The sequence below is a fragment of the Vicugna pacos genome, chromosome 3, assembly GCF_048564905.1.
Source record: "Vicugna pacos chromosome 3, VicPac4, whole genome shotgun sequence".
NCBI classification, from domain to species: domain Eukaryota; kingdom Metazoa; phylum Chordata; class Mammalia; order Artiodactyla; family Camelidae; genus Vicugna; species Vicugna pacos.
In genome coordinates, this window is record NC_132989.1 from 69,416,426 (window position 1) to 69,434,452 (window position 18,027).

The 18,027-nt window shown below is 34.7% G+C and overlaps 1 protein-coding gene across 9 annotated transcripts in view; it reads left to right on the top strand.

Moving 5' to 3' along the window:
• Nucleotides 1–499: 499 nt before the first annotated feature.
• WDR41 (WD repeat domain 41) overlaps nucleotides 500–18,027 on the top strand; it is a 55,052-nt gene continuing 37,524 nt past the window's right edge. For all 9 annotated transcript variants that reach the window (XR_012071371.1, XR_004188381.2, XR_012071370.1 and 6 more), the window contains exons 1-4: nucleotides 500–829; nucleotides 2,903–3,018; nucleotides 14,877–14,925; nucleotides 16,174–16,305. Coding sequence is in view for 2 of the 9 variants with exons in the window: in XM_015245648.3 (XP_015101134.1) it covers nucleotides 779–829; nucleotides 2,903–3,018; nucleotides 14,877–14,925; nucleotides 16,174–16,305 (348 nt within the window). In the remaining 7 variants the exon portion in view is untranslated. The remainder of the gene's footprint in view (nucleotides 830–2,902; nucleotides 3,019–14,876; nucleotides 14,926–16,173; nucleotides 16,306–18,027) is intronic.

Genomic DNA, 18,027 nt, shown 5'->3' on the forward strand with positions numbered 1-18,027 from the left:
ATTGTTAGACATTATAGCATACAGTCAAGAGCACTAGTTTTGGATTTCAGTGTAGCCACTTCCTATATGTTAGCCTTAGACACACTACCTCATCTTTCAGAGTTTCAGTTTCTTTATAAAATAGGGACTATAGGGTTACTGTGAAGATTTATGTGAAGCCTTAGCACAGTACCTCTACTACAGCACCCAATAAATACTGGCCAGATTTATTCTCATGTACACACGTGCCACTGGATTAGTCTGGATGCAAACGTCTACTGAAGTACACCTTCTCCAGCCAGCTCTTAAGGAAACCAGGGGGAGTGGGTACATTTTTTGGTCTCCAAGGCAAGTGACGGATGCAAAAGCCATCTGACAGGGAGAGGGACTGCTCTTGGCCGGCGTTTGCCCTCCAGGCTCTCGGTGTTGCGCTACACGCGTCCACCAGAGGCCGCTCGAACTACCCAAGTTCTGCAAACCAGGCGGCGCGCCGCGCGTGCTCACTCGGTGCCGCGCGCGCGCCTCTGAACCTCCACGGACTCTGTAGCTTTCGGCTGCGCCTCCCTTGGCGGCTACCCTTAACCATACCTCTGTCGCTGGGTACGGCAGCACTTTGGGGACAAAAATCTGCCCTCTTCAGTGGGCTCTGCTTAGCACTTCTTCCTTGCGTGGACAAATCTGAGGGGGCAAGTATTAGCGTCTCCGCTCGCTGCTACCCGAGAGGTAGGAGGAGGCTGAACCCGGCGCGGAGTTCGGCCTGACTGCGGCCTGGGCCCGGCGAGACGCCTTCGCTGGCCGGATGTTGCGATGGCTGATCGGCGGAGGACGAGAACCTCAGGGACTGGCCGAGGTAACCCTCTGGGTGAACCCCTCCTGCCGCCGCAGAGATCGAGCTTGCTTAATCCGAGCCTTCTGTCTTAGCCCGGCTCCCGGGTCCAGACCCGGAGAGCCGAGCGGAGGCGGGGCCTGCGGGATAGGAGGGCGGGTCGGCGTGGGGGGTGGGGGCTCTTTCCCTGAGAGTTAAATCCCTGTTCCGAGAGGAGAGGAAACTGAAACTGGTGTGGTTCAGCCGCAGGCACAAGGACTCTCAAGTAGTCTTCTCCCTGTTTAAACCCGTCTCGTTTCAACTTAACAACTATCTGACTTAGTGGAGACTAATAAGTGGTGACTGCAGCTTTACTCTTTCGGTTTATTTGTTTTCTTGCCACTTCCCAACATCAACTGATGCTTGTTCAGGGAACATGAAATTAATTTCATTGCTTGTACTAGAACAAAAAATATATAAGTATTTTAAAAAATTAATTTGCTTCAAATTGGAAAAATATTCTAATTAACTGCTATTTTGGGTTCCATAGCCACACTTTCTTCATGGGCCTGAATAATTTAATAGACTGTAATGAGATTTACATTTGAAATGTTGCAAATAAAATAATCTTGGAACCTGAAAGATATTGATATCTGGAACTTGACTTCAAATGCCGCCCGAGAGTAGAATTTGTGTTGAATTCCGTTTTATTTTTCATAGAAAATATTTGTTTTGAATGTTTAAAAAAAAACTTGGTTTGTTGTAAGCAGCTTTACTTCTCAGTTTTAACTTCCTCATATCTTTGCTGCTAAGACATATTGTCTGTTTTTAAAGAAATATTTCTTATTTAAAATTAGGCTTATTTCAGATAGGCTTAAATCCTAAAGATTATGGAAGAACTGTGGAAAATTGACTGATATATATGACAATTCTTTATTAACCTGATTATTTGATTAATCATAGAATTAACTAATTCTGCTGTACTTGGCAAGCTTTCATTTGGGGGAAGTAATATACAGTTTTCAGATTTCTTTTGCTTTTCTCATCAGGATCACTGCTAGAAGGGAGTTAGGATAAATACAAAATTACTGCTTTGAAAGTGAATTTAAAAATTATGCATTTTGTACATTTCTTCATATAAAAGTACTTCACTTTTATAACTGCTATGAATCTGTACATTATCAGAACCAATGATTTTCCCCTAATTATTCAAGAACTTTGTATCCAGGCTTCTAGTTTAAGCAGTGTTTCTCTGCTGGGATGATTTGGCAATGTCCAGAGACATTTTTGATTGTCACGATTGGGGGCAGGGTTGGATTTCTATTGGCATCTAGTGTGTAGAAGCCAGGGATGATGCTGAGCAGCCTATGGTGCACAGGACAGCCCTCAACAAAAGAATTACCTGGTCCAAAATGTCAATAGTATCACGTTTGAGAAACTGCAGTTTAGAAGGTTAAGAACACGTTTTATTATGAAATAGTACTGCGTTTGAGAAATGGGGTTAAGACCTACCTTAGAGAATTAATGGGTGAGTTATACACCATATGTGCTTTGCATATGGGATGCCACCATATACTCTGTGTTAGCAGTTATTTTTATCAATATTATTGTCCAAAGTTGAATTTATTGAATTCTTTGACTCTAAATTATTTCATTTCTTCCTTTATTCATTCTGCAAACATGTGTTGAGGGCCTATAATGAGGTAGGCACTGTTTTAGTCTACATTGTATTTTACTCCTTTGACCTGCAGTTTTTTTCTGCCAAGTTTTAACTGAGAAACACTCATTCTAAAATACTGTATTGGATTGGCCCATTAATTTTTTAGGTTAGGTTTTTTGAGGTATAATTTCCATAATACAAAATTCACCCATTTAAAAATTTATTTTGACTTGAAAATATTAAAATTTATGGTGTGGATTCATGGTATGAGAAATGTTTTCTGTTGTCAGTTAGTTGATATTAGAAGAAATACTATGTAGTATTAGAACATAATGTCTTATAGTTTTTATAATCCTGTATTCTTAGGTGTGTACAATGTAGTTTTATTCTAATATGGTCTTTTATCATAAGTCATTTTATTTCTTTTTCTCTCTCTCTTTTTTTCCCCCCAATATAAGAAATCTCCTTTACAGACAATAGGTGAAGAACAAACCCAGAACCCCTACACTGAACTGCTTGTACTGAAAGCTCATCATGACATTGTACGATTTCTGGTACAGTTAGATGACTACAGGTAAGAAACTCTAGTCCAATTGACTACTGTTTGGAAAGAGTTTTTAGGGAATTTTATATTAAAAACAATCTCAAATTTAATCTATCTTTTCTAAAAAATTCCCAAACTGATCTTTAATAACTGTTAGTAGAAATTGATCTCTGCATCTTGATGAAATATGTGTCTTAAATGTGTCTGAAATATGTATCATATCTGGTGAGTTGATAATTATTTTTGTTTGAGGTTTTTTTTTTGTCTTTTTGAGCGCTTAGAAATATTTTTGTTAGTTTAGAGGAAGTGTATAACTTTAAAATTTTGATGACAGTTATAACCATATGTTAAGTTAACTCTAAATATGAGAGACAAATATGGGAAATATTTTTTTTAACATTTTTTATTGATTTATAATCATTTTACAGTGTTGTGTCAAATTCCAGTGTTCAGCACAATTTTTCAGTCATTCATGGACATATACACACTCATTGTCACATTTTTTTCTCTGTGATTTATCATAACATTCTGTGTATATTTCCCTGTGCTATACAGTGTAATCTTGTTTATCTATTCTACAATTTTGAAATCCCAGTCTATCCCTTCCCACAAGTCTCTATTCTCTGTCCATGAGTCTATTTCTGTCCTGTATTTATGCTTTGTTTTTGTTTGTTTGTTTGTTTTTGTTTTTGTTTTTTAGATTCCACATATGAGCGATCTCATATGGTATTTTTCTTTCTCTTTCTGGCTTACTTCACTTAGAATGACATTCTCTGGGAGCATCCATGTTGCTGCAAATGTCATTATGTTGTCAGTTTTTATGGCTGAGTAGTATTCCATTGTATAAATATACCACATCTTCTTTATCCAGTCACCTGTTGATGAACATTTAGGCTGTTTCCATGTTTTGGCTATTGTAAATAGTGCTGCTATGAACATTGGGGTGCAAGTGTCATCCTGAAGTAGATTTCCTTCTGGATACAAGCCCAGGAGTGGGATTCCTGGGTCATATGGTAAGTCTATTCCTAGTCTTTTGAGGAATCTCCACACTGTTTTCCACAGTGGCTGCACCAAACTGCATTCCCACCAGCAGTGTAGGAGGGTTCCCCTTTCTCCACAGCCTCTCCAGCATTTGTCATTTGTGGATTTTTGAATGACGGCCATTGTGACTGGTGTGAGGTGATACTTCATTGTAGTTTTGATTTGCATTTCTCTGATAATTAGTGCTATTGAGCATTTTTTCATGTGCTTTTTGATCATTTGTATGTCTTCCTTGGAGAATTGCTTGTTTAGGTCTTCAGCCCATTTTTGGATTGGGTTGTTTATTTTTTTCTTATTGATCGTATGAGCTGCTTATATATTCTGGAGATCAAGCCTTTGTCAGTTTCACTTGCAAAAATTTTCTCCCATTCCGTAGGTTTTCTTCTTGTTTTACTTCTGGTTTCCTTTGCTGTGCAGAAGCTTGTAAGTTTCATTAGGTCTCATTTGTTTATTCTTGCTTTTATTTCTTCTAGGAGAAAATTTTTGAAATGTATGTCAGATAATGTTTTGCCTATGTTTTCCTCTAGGAGGTTTATTGTATCTTGTCTTATGTTTAAGTCTTTAATCCATTTTGAGTTGATTTTTGTATATGGTGTAAGGGAGTGTTCTAGCTTCACTGTTTTACCTGCTGCTCTCCAGTTTTCCCAACACCATTTGCTGAAGAGACTGTCTTTATTCCATTGTATATTCTTGCCTCCTCTGTCGAAGATGAGTTGACCAAAAGTTTGTGGGTTCATTTCTGGGCTCTCTATTCTGTTCCATTGGTCCATATGTCTGTTTTCGTACCAATACCATGCTGTCTTGATGACTGTAGCTCTCTAGTATTGTCTGAAGTCTGGGAGAGTTATTCCTCCAGCCTCTTTCTTTCTCTTCAGTAATGCTTTGGGAATTCTAGGTCTTTGATGGTTCCATATAAATTTTGTTATGATTTGTTCTAGTTCTGTGAAATATGTCCTGGGTAATTGGATAGGGATTGCATTAAATCTGTAGATTGCCTTGGGCAGTGTGACCATTTTAACAATATTGATTCTTCCAATCCAGGAGCATGGAATATCTTTCCATTTTTTAAAGTCTTCTTTAATTTCCTTCATCAATGGTTTATAGTTTTCTGTGTATAATTCTTTACCTCCTTGGTTAGATTTATTCCCAGATATTTTATTACTTTGGGTGCTATTTTAAAGGGGATTGTTTCTTTACTTTGTTTTTCTGTTGATTTATCGTTAGTGTAAAGAAATGCAACTGATTTTTGAACGTTAATTTTGTAATTATGGGAAATATTTAAATATCAGATATTTCCCAGGGATGTTCTATTTTTAGTGGAAGGTAAGGTAAGGATTTTGAATTTTTTGTTCTTCATGAAATTCCTTTAAAATATACATAATCCTTTACTTCCTTGCTAACATGTATAATGTGTTGAATATAATTGCAAATAGTGAGGAAGGTGTGTAGGTCTTACCACTGTAGATTTAGCTTATTATTGATCTGTATATCTGTTTTATTAAGCCTTTATTCAGTTACATGTTTATCCTTTGTAGTGTGTATCACAGTAACATTTAATGCAATTAATTATGTGACTGTTAAATATTTATCTTCATCTCTAGATGAGAGTGGAGGCCATTTTTTAAATTGACCACAGTATCCTTAGTACCTTGCACAGTGCTTTACATGGAGCAGGTGATTAATAGTTGTTAAATGAATGAATGACTCCCTTGGCTATTAGGTATACATGTTGCATGCCATCCTAATTCCCTAACCCAACTTCTCCTGTCCCTATCAATTACTCCACTATAATCTCTTAATTTTCTGTTTTGCCTTTGAGACTGTTTTTTTTTTTTTTCTTCCATTTTTGACTCTATGGGTGACTGCTACTGTGATTATTCCTAATTCTGGCTATCACTGCTCATGTCTTTCAACCTTGTTTTCTCTCTTCTTATGTCTTTGGTATTTAGTTGCCTTTCCCACGTGCAGTGCAATTCTGGCACTACTTGGAGTTAGCTCGAATTTTATAAGTTAAGGGCGCAACACTCCCCTCACCTCAATCACCAGCTCCAGTCTCCTGGGTTCCCAGGCCACCCACACTTCTGACCAATTAGCTACAAATTTCCACTACCTCCTCAGGTTTGATAATTCTCTAGAATGATTGATAGAACTCAGGAAAGTACTATACTTATGATTATAGTTTTATTATAAAGGGTATGGTCGGGATAAGCCAAATAAAGTGATGCATAGGATAAGTTCTAGAAAGGTTCCAAATGCAAGGCTTCTGTGTCCTCAGAACATGTCACCCTTCCATAACATTAATTTGTATGACCAATGAGGAAGCTCACTTGAGTTCTCGGTGTCCAGAGTTTTTTGGAGGGTTTCATTACATAGGAATGATTTTTTGAATTATTTGCCACGTGATTGAACTCAATTTCTAGGCCTTCTCTCCCTTCCACCCCCTCCCTACCTGCTGAGGTTAGGAGGTCAGAGTGATATCCCATGGCTCAAAGCCCTAACCCTCTAATTACATGATTCATATTTCCCACATAGGCAGCCCTCATCCTTAAATTGTCTAGGGATTCACCATGTCTCACCTTGTTAGCATAAACTCAGGTGAGGTCTCAGGGGCCCAGCTGTCTTCTAGAAACCAGGGACAAGTCCAGCCAAATTATTATATGAAAATATGCTCCTCAATTTTTGCTAAAGAGGATTTGCCTTATATATATATTACTAGCATGTCAACATTATTTTCAAGATGTGATGTGAGCCAACCAAATCATAGCATGTTAACCATAGTATAATAATCTTTAGCCTTTTTGGTAATATTCATTGTTGCTATGCCCTAAGAGATATTTGTTTATTTATTTAGTCATTCATCTTTGACTAAGCATATTTGGAAAGATAGGACGTTTGTTTTCTCGTACTATATTTAAACATGGTAACTTGCTAGGTAAGTAAAAAAAAAAAAACAAATAATTTTTAGACCATAACTATCAATATTTGGACTTTAAGAATTCTCAAAATCATTTTGTCTAAGAAAGTTAAACAGTTTACTTTCAGGGTGTGGTCTTTAAATTTGTATCTAGATTAACTATTAAGAGTCCGTGTTGATTGCTTTCTGTCCTTCAAAATGTCTTCTTGGCTATAAAATACATAGAAGAAGAATCTTCAGGAAAGGCCATCTGTAGAATAATGATCATTGTGTAGATACTGATGTTTGATTTCATTTCCCCACAGTGGTGCTTGTGTCTACTTCAGTTGTTCAATGATATAGTAAATGTTGTATAAACAGCAAAAAACTATAGATGAGTTTATCAGTTATCTATTGCTCTGTCAAATATCAGCCCAGATTTAGCAGTTTAGAACAACCACTGTTTAATTATTTCACTATTTTGTGGGATGGCAGTTTGGGCTAGGCTCTGCTGAGTGAGTTCTTTTGTCTGTGCCAGGATCAGCTGATCTTGGTTAGGGTCACTTGTGCATCTGTGGTCAACAGGTAGATTGGCTGGGGTTGGCAGGTTTATAATGGTCTCAGCTGGGATGACTGGGGTCTCTCTCCATGTGAGTTACTCAAGTGCTTGTTCGCACAGTGATGGAGTTCAAATACCAGCAAAAGGGCAAGCTCCAGTGTGAAACTCTTTCAGTCTTTTTTCATCATGTCTGCTACTCTTTTCGTTGGCCAAAGCAAGTCAAGAGCTGGCATGAATTCAACAGATTGACAAATAAACTCTACCTCTTGATGGGAGAAGCAACTAAATTCTGTTGCATGTGGTGTTGGAAATAGGGAGGGAAATTGGTGGCCATGTCTGCTATCTACCAAAGTGAATCTAAATGTCTAGAGTAGATTAATTAATAGCCTATTTTTTTACTTTTAAAAAATAAATTAATTATTACATGAATCACATTTGATCTTTGTGCTCAAGTCATTATGTGTCAAAATGTACATATGATTAGGTATGAAGTTCTTTTTATTCGGTTGCAGAGCTGAAGAACTATGATCTGTTTTGTTTTTAAAAATTTAATTCTGTAGTATATTAAAAAACAACTGAATCATTGTTGGTAAGAAAGAAAAAATATACAAACAGTGTAACTGTTATAAGTGGAAGAGCTCAGGGTTTTCATTCTTGATTTAATAGTTTTGATAGTTCAGACATATTTTTACCACTGCATATGTATGTTATTTATGCATTGTCAAATTATAGAAATACCTTTCTAGTTTTCACATAAATATATCATTATACTTTTATTTATTTATTTATTTTTTAGTTTTTATAGACATCACATTCTGGTTTTTTGGTCAGCTGTTGTAATCCAGGTTTCACGCTTCAAGTACTTAGATAATATCATTTTATTGAGAATTTTGCAGAAGGATTTTCTTGTTTTCTCGGTGGCTCAGCTAAAATCAGTGAGTGGAAAATTTTCTCAGATTGGTTTTTGAAGATACCAGATAAATCCTGTATAACCTAACAGACAGCTGCCTTTTCTTTTCTTCTTTAGAATTTTTTTGAACATGAAGTGAGGGTCATATTGATTGGGAGATCACTAAAGAAGGCTAAGCCTCAGCAAGAGTCTTCCAAAAAATGGACTGTGCTAAAATTGCATGTAATACTCTAGCATTTGACACATTAAACTAAACTGAGTTCATAACACATTTTAAGAATAGTTTTCTTTGTTGCTCATTTGACCATTCCTTGCTCCTCCAGGAAACAGACAAGGTTATGTAGGATGGTGATCATGACTGGAAAAGAATCAGGTGACCCATGAAATGCCAGACTGGAGAACAAAATGTCCACTAGGATGACTGGTGAAGCTGTACATTCACGAGAATCTAAACAAACTCAGTACAGTTTGATAATTCACTAACAACAAACAATATGTTACATCTTTAAGAGAGTATTCTAAAGCTAAGAATATCTTTCTCTCTTACATTTAGAGAATAGAAGTCAATAGTCAAGATAATTTAGTCTCCTAATACCTGGGTTTCCTAGGAAGCAGACAATAGAGTTAAGCATGCAAAACATTTGTTAGAAATACCACTGAAGGGGAAAGGGAAGAAGCGTGACTGGACAAGGGCAGCCATCCCAGACTGTGAAGCAGATTTGACAGAGTCTCTGTGAGCCCATCTTGGAGCTCTGGAGGGAGGAATGCCCTTTAGATGAGTCCTGCATTCAGGAAATAACTAGGACTCTGTAGCCTGAAGTCCTTGGACATTGACTCAGGGTCATCCAAGAACGTGCCCTGGCTTCCAGCAAGTTGCTTATGTCCCAGTGGCTGGAGGCCAACTGAGATAGTAGGACTTTAGCTTAAAAGCTAAAATGGACTCTTAAGTCAACAGGTGGTGGCAGATAACCACATTCCTTGTAGCTAGGCAGCTAGTTTTCTCTTGAAGGGGCATCTGCAAGTCAAGATCTGTACTGCCTTTTTTATACAAACTATCTTGGGATCAGTAATGGACATTGTTCTTTATAGAAGAATTCAAGCTAGGAAGAATCATAAAATTGGGATGTTACAGTTTTGCAACCTCTAATAGAATAACAAATGTAGGGACTAGTTATTAATGGCTCTTAACATCACCCACACCAAAAAAACATTGCCAGAAATTATATTTCCTGATGGGGGTATATAAACTACCTATGAAGTGGTCTTACCAAAAAATCAAATTCAAATATGATTAAGTCTCTGGATCTCTCAATTTACCAGGAACACAGGGGACGAAGGTGCACATTAAACGACAGCACAAGAAGGTAACTAGCAATATCCAGAATGTGAGAACTCTGTTAAGACAAATACTTAATTGCAGGGAAAAATTATATGAAGAAGGAATCAGTAGAATAAAAGAGACTTTAGAGATACATTAATCATTTGCGGGTATATCAACCTTATTTAGATGCTACTTCTAATACACTTAAAAACCTTATGTGACAATCAGGGAAATTTGATTACTGACTAGGTATGTGGTGACATTAAGGAATTAAGTCACTGGTACAGCTGGACATCTGCAAGCTTCCCACTTACCTCAAAAATAAGAGCAAACCAGAATGTTCCCTCTCGATGAACAGACAAATCCTCAGAGAAAACCCAGAGGGTCTGAACTGAGCATTCTCAATTCATTTAATTAAACTCTTTTATTACATCAATGTGTTAGAGAGAAGCCAGAGATGTTTCTCTAGTAGAAGTCTCTTCAGGAAACCTGAGCTCAGAATAATGGAGGTTTCCCTAATAGAAGTCACAGGGATTTTCTTGTGTTCTAATACTTACAAACTTGACATAGGTTAGCTTCCTGTTTGTTATTTGGGGGAGGGGAAAATTTACCAAAGGTTTTACCTTTGCAAATGACCATGGGAACTATGGAATTTTCCCATCTCTATTCAGGTTGTGAGCTAAAAAAGGAACCTTACACCTTCAGATACTAGAATTGTGTTATTATATACATTTTACTTAATCAAGGGAAAAATTTGATGTTCAAGTAGATGTAGTGAAAGAATCAGTGGCTTCAATGTCTATGGTTCCTGAAAATGCTTTGAAATTGCCTTCAAGTTTTCTTATGTCTGTCTATAGACTTCTCTAATTTTCTTCTAGTAGTACTAGCTTATAAGTAAAAGTCTATTTTAAGTGATAATTTTGTTATTTTTTATTTTTGGTCTCTGATTTTGTAGTAGCATTTTAACTTTATTATATTTCAAATAATATATACCATTTTAGTTGCTTCATGATTAGAAAGTACTTGTGGGTTTGGTCGGAAGTTAGCTAACACTGGGACTTCTGTATTGCCATAATACATTGTATTTATATATTTCCAGTGCTTTATGGTTGTGAAGATACTGAATACAGGAAAGTTTATGTTCAGGTATATGGGCTATCTTTTTTATGTCCTTTAAGGTTGTATTTGAGTGTATAGCACCTTTGACTTAATTGAAATAAGTTCTCAGAATAAGAACTATTAAATAAGCACTTAGGTAATGGAGAGAGGAATTACTTATGGAAATATTTTATTTTATCCAAATCTTTGTCTACCTTTGCTGTATTTCAGCCCATACTTGGCAAGAATGTGAGTACTTTCTCTGAGATGTTCCAAAGGAAGGTGTTTAAAGGGAATGATTTCTATAAACTGAAATGAGTATAAATGAGAGTTCTCAATGGATTCATAATTTGGACCCTGTAGCATTACATAATAATGTAGACTGTGAGTTCTTTAAGGGTAAGCACTATCTCATTGATGTTTACTCTTAGGATCAAGCAGGTAGACATATAAAGTTAATGCTTATTGTATGGTGGGCGCTTGATAAATGCTTCTTGAGTGAGTGAATCATCAGCTCTCACAGCAAATTTAATTCTCACAGTTAGGGAAGGAGAGGATGAAACAAGTCTAGAAGCTCTGCAGTAGGTCTTCATTAAATCATGCTCCACTTTTTAAAAACTTTTTTCATACGTATAGCTTTTGCTTAGTCATTTAATTATATAGTCTCAATGGGTATTTTTAGTCTTGGTTTCCAGTTGAGAAAGTTGAAGGTTATGTATAAGAATGAGACAGGAAAATTAAAAAAAAGGAATTTATTTTTGTATGTAGTGTTATTCTGGGCTTTACATTTTTTGAATTTCTATTTTTGTAGTGACAATATATTGGTATATTAATCATGATAAAAGGAGAAAGTGAGGTTATACTGATACTATTAATGAATCTGTTTCACAGAGCCCTTTCTATACTTAAATATTTGCTTATTCACTGGAAAAGCTTTTTTTTTAGTCCTTAAAATCTTCCAGATGTAACCAGATATTTGTTGGATTAGAAAGTGCTATATTAGATCAGTAATTATGGCAATTACTCTGTTTCATTGATTCTAAAAAGCCTGTTTTTTTCTATTTTAACATCTCTAACATGTAGATGAATCATATAATTGATGGTGTTTTTTATTTATAACTGACAGCATTTTGTCTTGATAGTAGATAAAATAATAGAATGTCTTAAAGTTGATGTCTCAGATTTGATAAATTACAGTACATTTCTAAACAGTCACTAAGTTTTAAGATCTTGAAGAAAGAACCACATATAACTGATCCTGGCATTTCCCTAACACTTGGTATGAAATCTCACTAAATATATTTTGTGCTAATCAGTAAGATTTCTCTTAAAATCTTATATTTAGACATGAATCTTTGGGTTCTATTAATTTAGAGTGTTTTAAAAAAATTGTATATTGTTATATGACAATATAGCCATTATTCTTCCTTCTACTGAATAGATTAAGCCTTATTGACATTTTAATTATTCCTTTTTTATAGTTCATTACTTCTTTTCATCAATTACAGTGTATCTTACCGTTAAGTATTCTTCAGTTAAATTTTCATTTCTGATTTGGACATAGCTGGAGTGTTTGCTTGACTGATGAGGATAAATTGATTTCATGTAAGATAAACTAATATAATGCTGCTAGTTTTCAGTTATCCATCCTAGGAGAATGAATAATTGTAGTTTGTGAATGATCTCCCACCCCTTTATTAGTTATTCTGTGATAGGGACTAATATGTAGCAAAGTCATACTGGTTTGCATTTTAAAGCTTCATGTTTCCTCTTTAGAGGAGGTGATAATACATACTGAAATGGCAAAAAAAAAAAAAGCAATAGAATATTTGAGAATTGAAAAGCCTGAATAATCCACAAACTGGGTAGTTGACCTCTGAGCAGTAAAAAATTGGCTGTGATTTCGTGCATTACTATTGAGCATTGTTTAGATTTAACTTTTGTTCACTACTGATTGAATTAAAATTTGAGGTGAAATGCTCTATATCTCATTTCTAGACTCTCATTCAATCATCTCATTGTGAAGTGAGATTCAGACATGATAAAACAATAATGAGAAGTTAAAAATCAGGGTTAGAAAAAAGTATGTATGTTCAACCTACAGTCTTCTAAGAGGGAGAAAAGCAATTATAAGAGTTTCAAGAATCAATAGAAATTGATGTTTTATACGAAGGAAAACTTAAGATTTTAAGCCCTGCCCTCCCTACCATCACTAGACAAATAGAAAGAAATCAATAGGCCTAGAAACATAAGCTATTAAATACTTATATCCAGCAACCATTTTGATACTCAAGGCTTTGTTTAAATATTCTGATTCAGAAAACGTATTTAATTAAGCATAAGAAATTAAGTTTTTAAATACAAAATGATTGTTTTCTTTTTAATCTCCACATCTTTTATATGTTTCATTTTGAAAAAATAAATGTTGGGTATAGATTTTAAAATAACTCTTTGTATGGTTTCTATCTAGTTAACTAAGAAGTTTTAAAGCTCCTTTCTGTTAAAAAAATATATAGTTCTTTATTAAAAATTAACTAATTTTGACCAATTTCCCATCTTCTGGATAGTCTCTTAGCTTCTGCAGTAGATGTAATCAAAGGATTTTTGAAATAAGTACTGAGTATGGGAGTTTTTAGAGCCAGTGAAGACAATAGCTACATATGAGATGTTGAAACTGAGCATGGGAAATTTGAACTTGAAGCTCAGTTAAGTAATGTTTTATATGACTGAGGTAGTGAGAGTGTATGGATCTCTATAGGTTAAAATTCATTAAGAAAGGTTCTCTCAGGAACAAAGTAATTTTTGTGTCTAGTGTATCAATTCTACTTCTCTCCCAATGACACACACGTGGCTAACAATGTTTACTTTAATGAAGACATTCAAGACATACTCAGATTTTGTGAAACACTAACAATCTTGCAAGGAATGGTAAGTTTTCTAAATGACATAGCTGCTAGAGGAGTACCATTTATTAATGGCTGTTAACCATAGGGAGTCAGTTATATGCAGGTCATAGTTTGTTCTCTGTATTACCACTTCTTTCTTTCTTGTTCAAAAAAGCAAACCTTGAATTCAACTGAATGAAAGTGATATTATGGGAACAACTTTGAACTGATTTTGGTTTATTAAAGAATCATTTACAAACCTGTGTACTACATTATTAGTAACAAATTACTTGATGTGCTTACAGTGTGATTTCTGTACACCACTGTGTCAGGATACTACTTGAGAACAGTGCTTCTTGATTTTACTATAATGCAGCCACTATGATGAATATTCCTGTACAATAAATTATTTTTCTTGATAGTGTTTGTGTCATGGATATCTTCTCTACCAAATGTAGATGATTATTCTTTGACATATAGTGAATGGAAAGTAAAGAGGAAAGAGAAAGTATAATTGAGTTCATCATAGCTGCAGCTCTTTTTTCATGCTAAGAAGCAAACGTTCTTTTATGTCTCCTCATTTCAGGGATTTTCACTAAAAAACAAACAAACAAACAAAAAACCCAAAAGACCAAACATTCCAAACCAAGAACACAGTATTTATGTGGAAAGACCCAGACCTAAGAACTGAGAGGAGCAAAGGAAAGATCTTGGCTTTAAATAGTAGAGTTAAAATATGTAAATATCTTTACCAAGAAAATAATAGAAGCAATGAACTTAATCTAAGAACATGATTTCTTTGTTCCACTCCTGGAATATCACTTCCTGTCAGTGTAGCTTTTCCTCAGCTTGGTTCCATGTCACTTAAGTCAGAGTTTAATCATATAATTTTAAAGCAGGGAAGAACTTTAAAGATCATTTATAAATCTCCCTTATTCTTACATGCTTAGTAGTTTGTTTGTTCTAACTCTGAATGGTCTTACTTATCTTTGAATTCTTAGCACCTGGCACAAAATTTAGGAGGTATTCTATAAGTATTTGTTAAATTAGGTTAAAGAACTTAATCTGCATTGTTATTTGTCAGTTAAAATACAATTAATAAGATCTGATGGTCTTAGTAATTGTTGAACTTAAATGTGACCAGTGACTGTTTTTTCCTTAACCTTTTTTTTTCTAACCAGATTTGCATCTGCTGGTGATGATGGAATTGTAGTTGTGTGGAATGCCCAGGTGTGTAATGATTCTCTGTGAATTGTGTCATAAAGTTGAGTATGCGTTCATAAACATTATCTGGGGATATACCTGCATATCAGTAGACTAATACTCGAAAGGGGCTACTTAGGATGAATCCATTTAAAATGAGGACCAGTATTTCATAATAGAGTTTTTTTAAGATTTTTCCTGAGAAACAAATGCCAAATTATGAAAATAAAAGTTTTTATCTTACTTAAACAAAATTTAAGTTATTGGCAACTATGCATTGATTCTGAAAATATATCAGGTGTTGATTTTTGTGGGGGGCAGTTTTTCTGTCAAAATTGTTTAATAGCATAATAAAACATTCTTCTCCTGTTTGACTTTAATAGTATTATAATAAAAGTCTTATTTTTTCAAATATATTTAAGGCTTTACCGAATTTCTCAGGACCTCTCTTCCCGATCCTTTGATACTCAAGTTACTCTCATTTGAAGCATTTATCTTCTTCTCGCCCTTGTTTGTACTGTTATCTGATCTGACTCTGTCAGATCCTCAGTTTTCAAAGGCTTTGCCTGTGATTAATGCAGTTTTTTTTTAACATTGTGTCCATCATATACATGAATTCCTGCAACCTTGGAAAGATTTGTAATGTATGTTATTATTTACATTGCACTTTTATATGTTTACTACTTGGGAAATAGTGAGAGACTGCTGGACGAAGGCATTGTATGGATGGGGATAGCTGTTGATGTTAAGAGAGAAGTAGAGTGAACACTGACTTTGTGAGTGGTTGATACAGTATTGGATATATTTGAATGTATATATAGTTACTGTATATATTTGTGTGTATGTATATATATATATATATAATTGATGTTATGCTGCCTCTTATTTTCTTTCACAGCTTTGTAACTGTGAAGACTTAGATAACAAATATTTGGACAATGAGGATTCCCTATTTCCCTGCAGATTAGGTTACTGATATTTTTATGCTTAATTTACATAGTTATATTCTTAAAACCATGTGGAAAGAATATCCTTTAAATTTCCTATAAAATATGCTAAAGTTAGTATTTTCTATTAAAAGATAAATTGTTTATGGCTACTCTTTTCAGCACTGTTTAGGTTTTATTTGGTTACTTAAAGTTAAATTATAAGATCCAAGTAATTTTAGATGGAATGTATGTATTTTCTACCTGGTGATTTTTCTTAATGTTGTCATTTAAGATTATTTAAGTTATGAAATATGAAATACTATTAACATTTTTATTGATATTTCAGACAGGAGAAAAACTTCTGGAACTCAATGGACACACTCAAAAGATAACAGCTATTATTACGCTTCCTTCTTTGGAAGCTTGTGAAGAAAAAAATCAGCTGATCTTGACAGCCTCTGCTGATAGAACAGTTATTATATCCTTAAATCCAGAACCAAGTGAAACAGCTGTGGTGACCCAAGGGGCCAGTACGTACATTGTTAGTCTTTAGCCTCTTGGGGCCTGTCTGTACATTTCTATTTTAGCAAAAATGATTTTGTTCTACCCTTCGTAAGACATTTAAAAGTATTAGGCATCTGAAAAGTAATAGACTGGAAATAGCCGGTTAAGGCTTATTATTGATGGAAACTCCATGATTGAAGCTGTTCTTTCCAGAGTTACTATTATATCAAATTACATAAAATAGAGGAAATGAGAGAATGTAGCTTTAAAAATATTTATTACCTCAGTTTGCTTTCCAATTTAGAGGAGCAAAGATGATTTGAACTAGAGAATAGTTCATACTTTTTTCTGCTCATTGTACAGCCAGAGAAACTTGATGCCCTGAACCCATAAGAACCTTTGAGCATCTGAGTCTGTCAGAAAAGAGAATTACCATCTGCAAGTATTTAACATATTTAGTATTTTAAAACAATTTAAAAATGTTAATTACCTCTTCCCCCTACATGTTTCGTTAAAAAATTCAAGATATAACAGCTACAGTCAAGTTTTATAAATTGTTTATGTGTACTAGGCATTGTTCTATTTTCATTTATTAACCCATTTAATCCTTGTAATAAGTATTTTTATTATTTGCATTTATAGATAAGAAAAGAGAGGCACAGAGGGATTAAGTAACTTGCCCAAGGTCATGCAGCCAGTATAGGGCAGAGTAGAACTCTAAACCACTTTGTAATACTGTTTTCATGAAGTATTTTCTTAAACAAATTTAGCCCTTTTATATTTGTATGAGGAATTGGGTCTGTGAAGGGCATAGCTAAATGTTGTAGATGACTAATTTTTCATTACTGTTTTTAAGGTGGTAATAGATTAGCTTTTAAAAGTCTGTGCTTATCTGACAATTCTGTTTAAATAGCTTCAAGCATTAGTGAAGTAAGATACGGAGTAAGCCCAAAGTATAGGTGTTTCTTAGGCTTCTGTAGAATCAACACATACTTTATGACACGTTTTAAATGAGCTTGTCAGCTGAAGTGATTTCTACACGGACTGCCAGTGGGCAAAAAAATTTCAAGAGAAGGTTTAAATAGGGATAAGCTATATGTTGTGATTACAATAGTGCATAAACAGGGGCATAAAATACACTTATGTTTGTGTCAGAGTAGCCCTACCACCATTGCTTTACTGGGGCAAATGTTGTTTTATGGACGAAAGCTCTTCTTTGTTTGTTTGTTTTCAGTATCAGGATAGTCTCTGCAAAAATAAAATTTAAGGTTTATTTATGTATTTAACTGAGGTACTGGGGATTGAACCCAGGACCTTGTGCATACTAAGCACACATTCTACCACTGAGCTATACGCTCCCCTCTTAAACGTAGAATTTAAAATACTTTCTTTTATTAGACTGTACCTAAGGTACTGTAATACTATTTAGAGGCAATTATTAAAATTACTATTACAAAACAGACATGAATAGTTGGGACAGCATCATTGTAAACTTTAACTGTAAATGATAGTATAGAGTCATTTCCTTTGCTGAATGACTTGTTAAAAATAATTTCAGTCTCGTTTGTTCATAGTTCCTTTTATTCATATGAATTCTAAATTTACTCGTTTTGGGTCTCTACTGTTAACTCCATTAATTAAATGCTGAGGGTAGATTTTAAAATTTTTATCAAGTGATAGTCTTAAGAGTCCATAT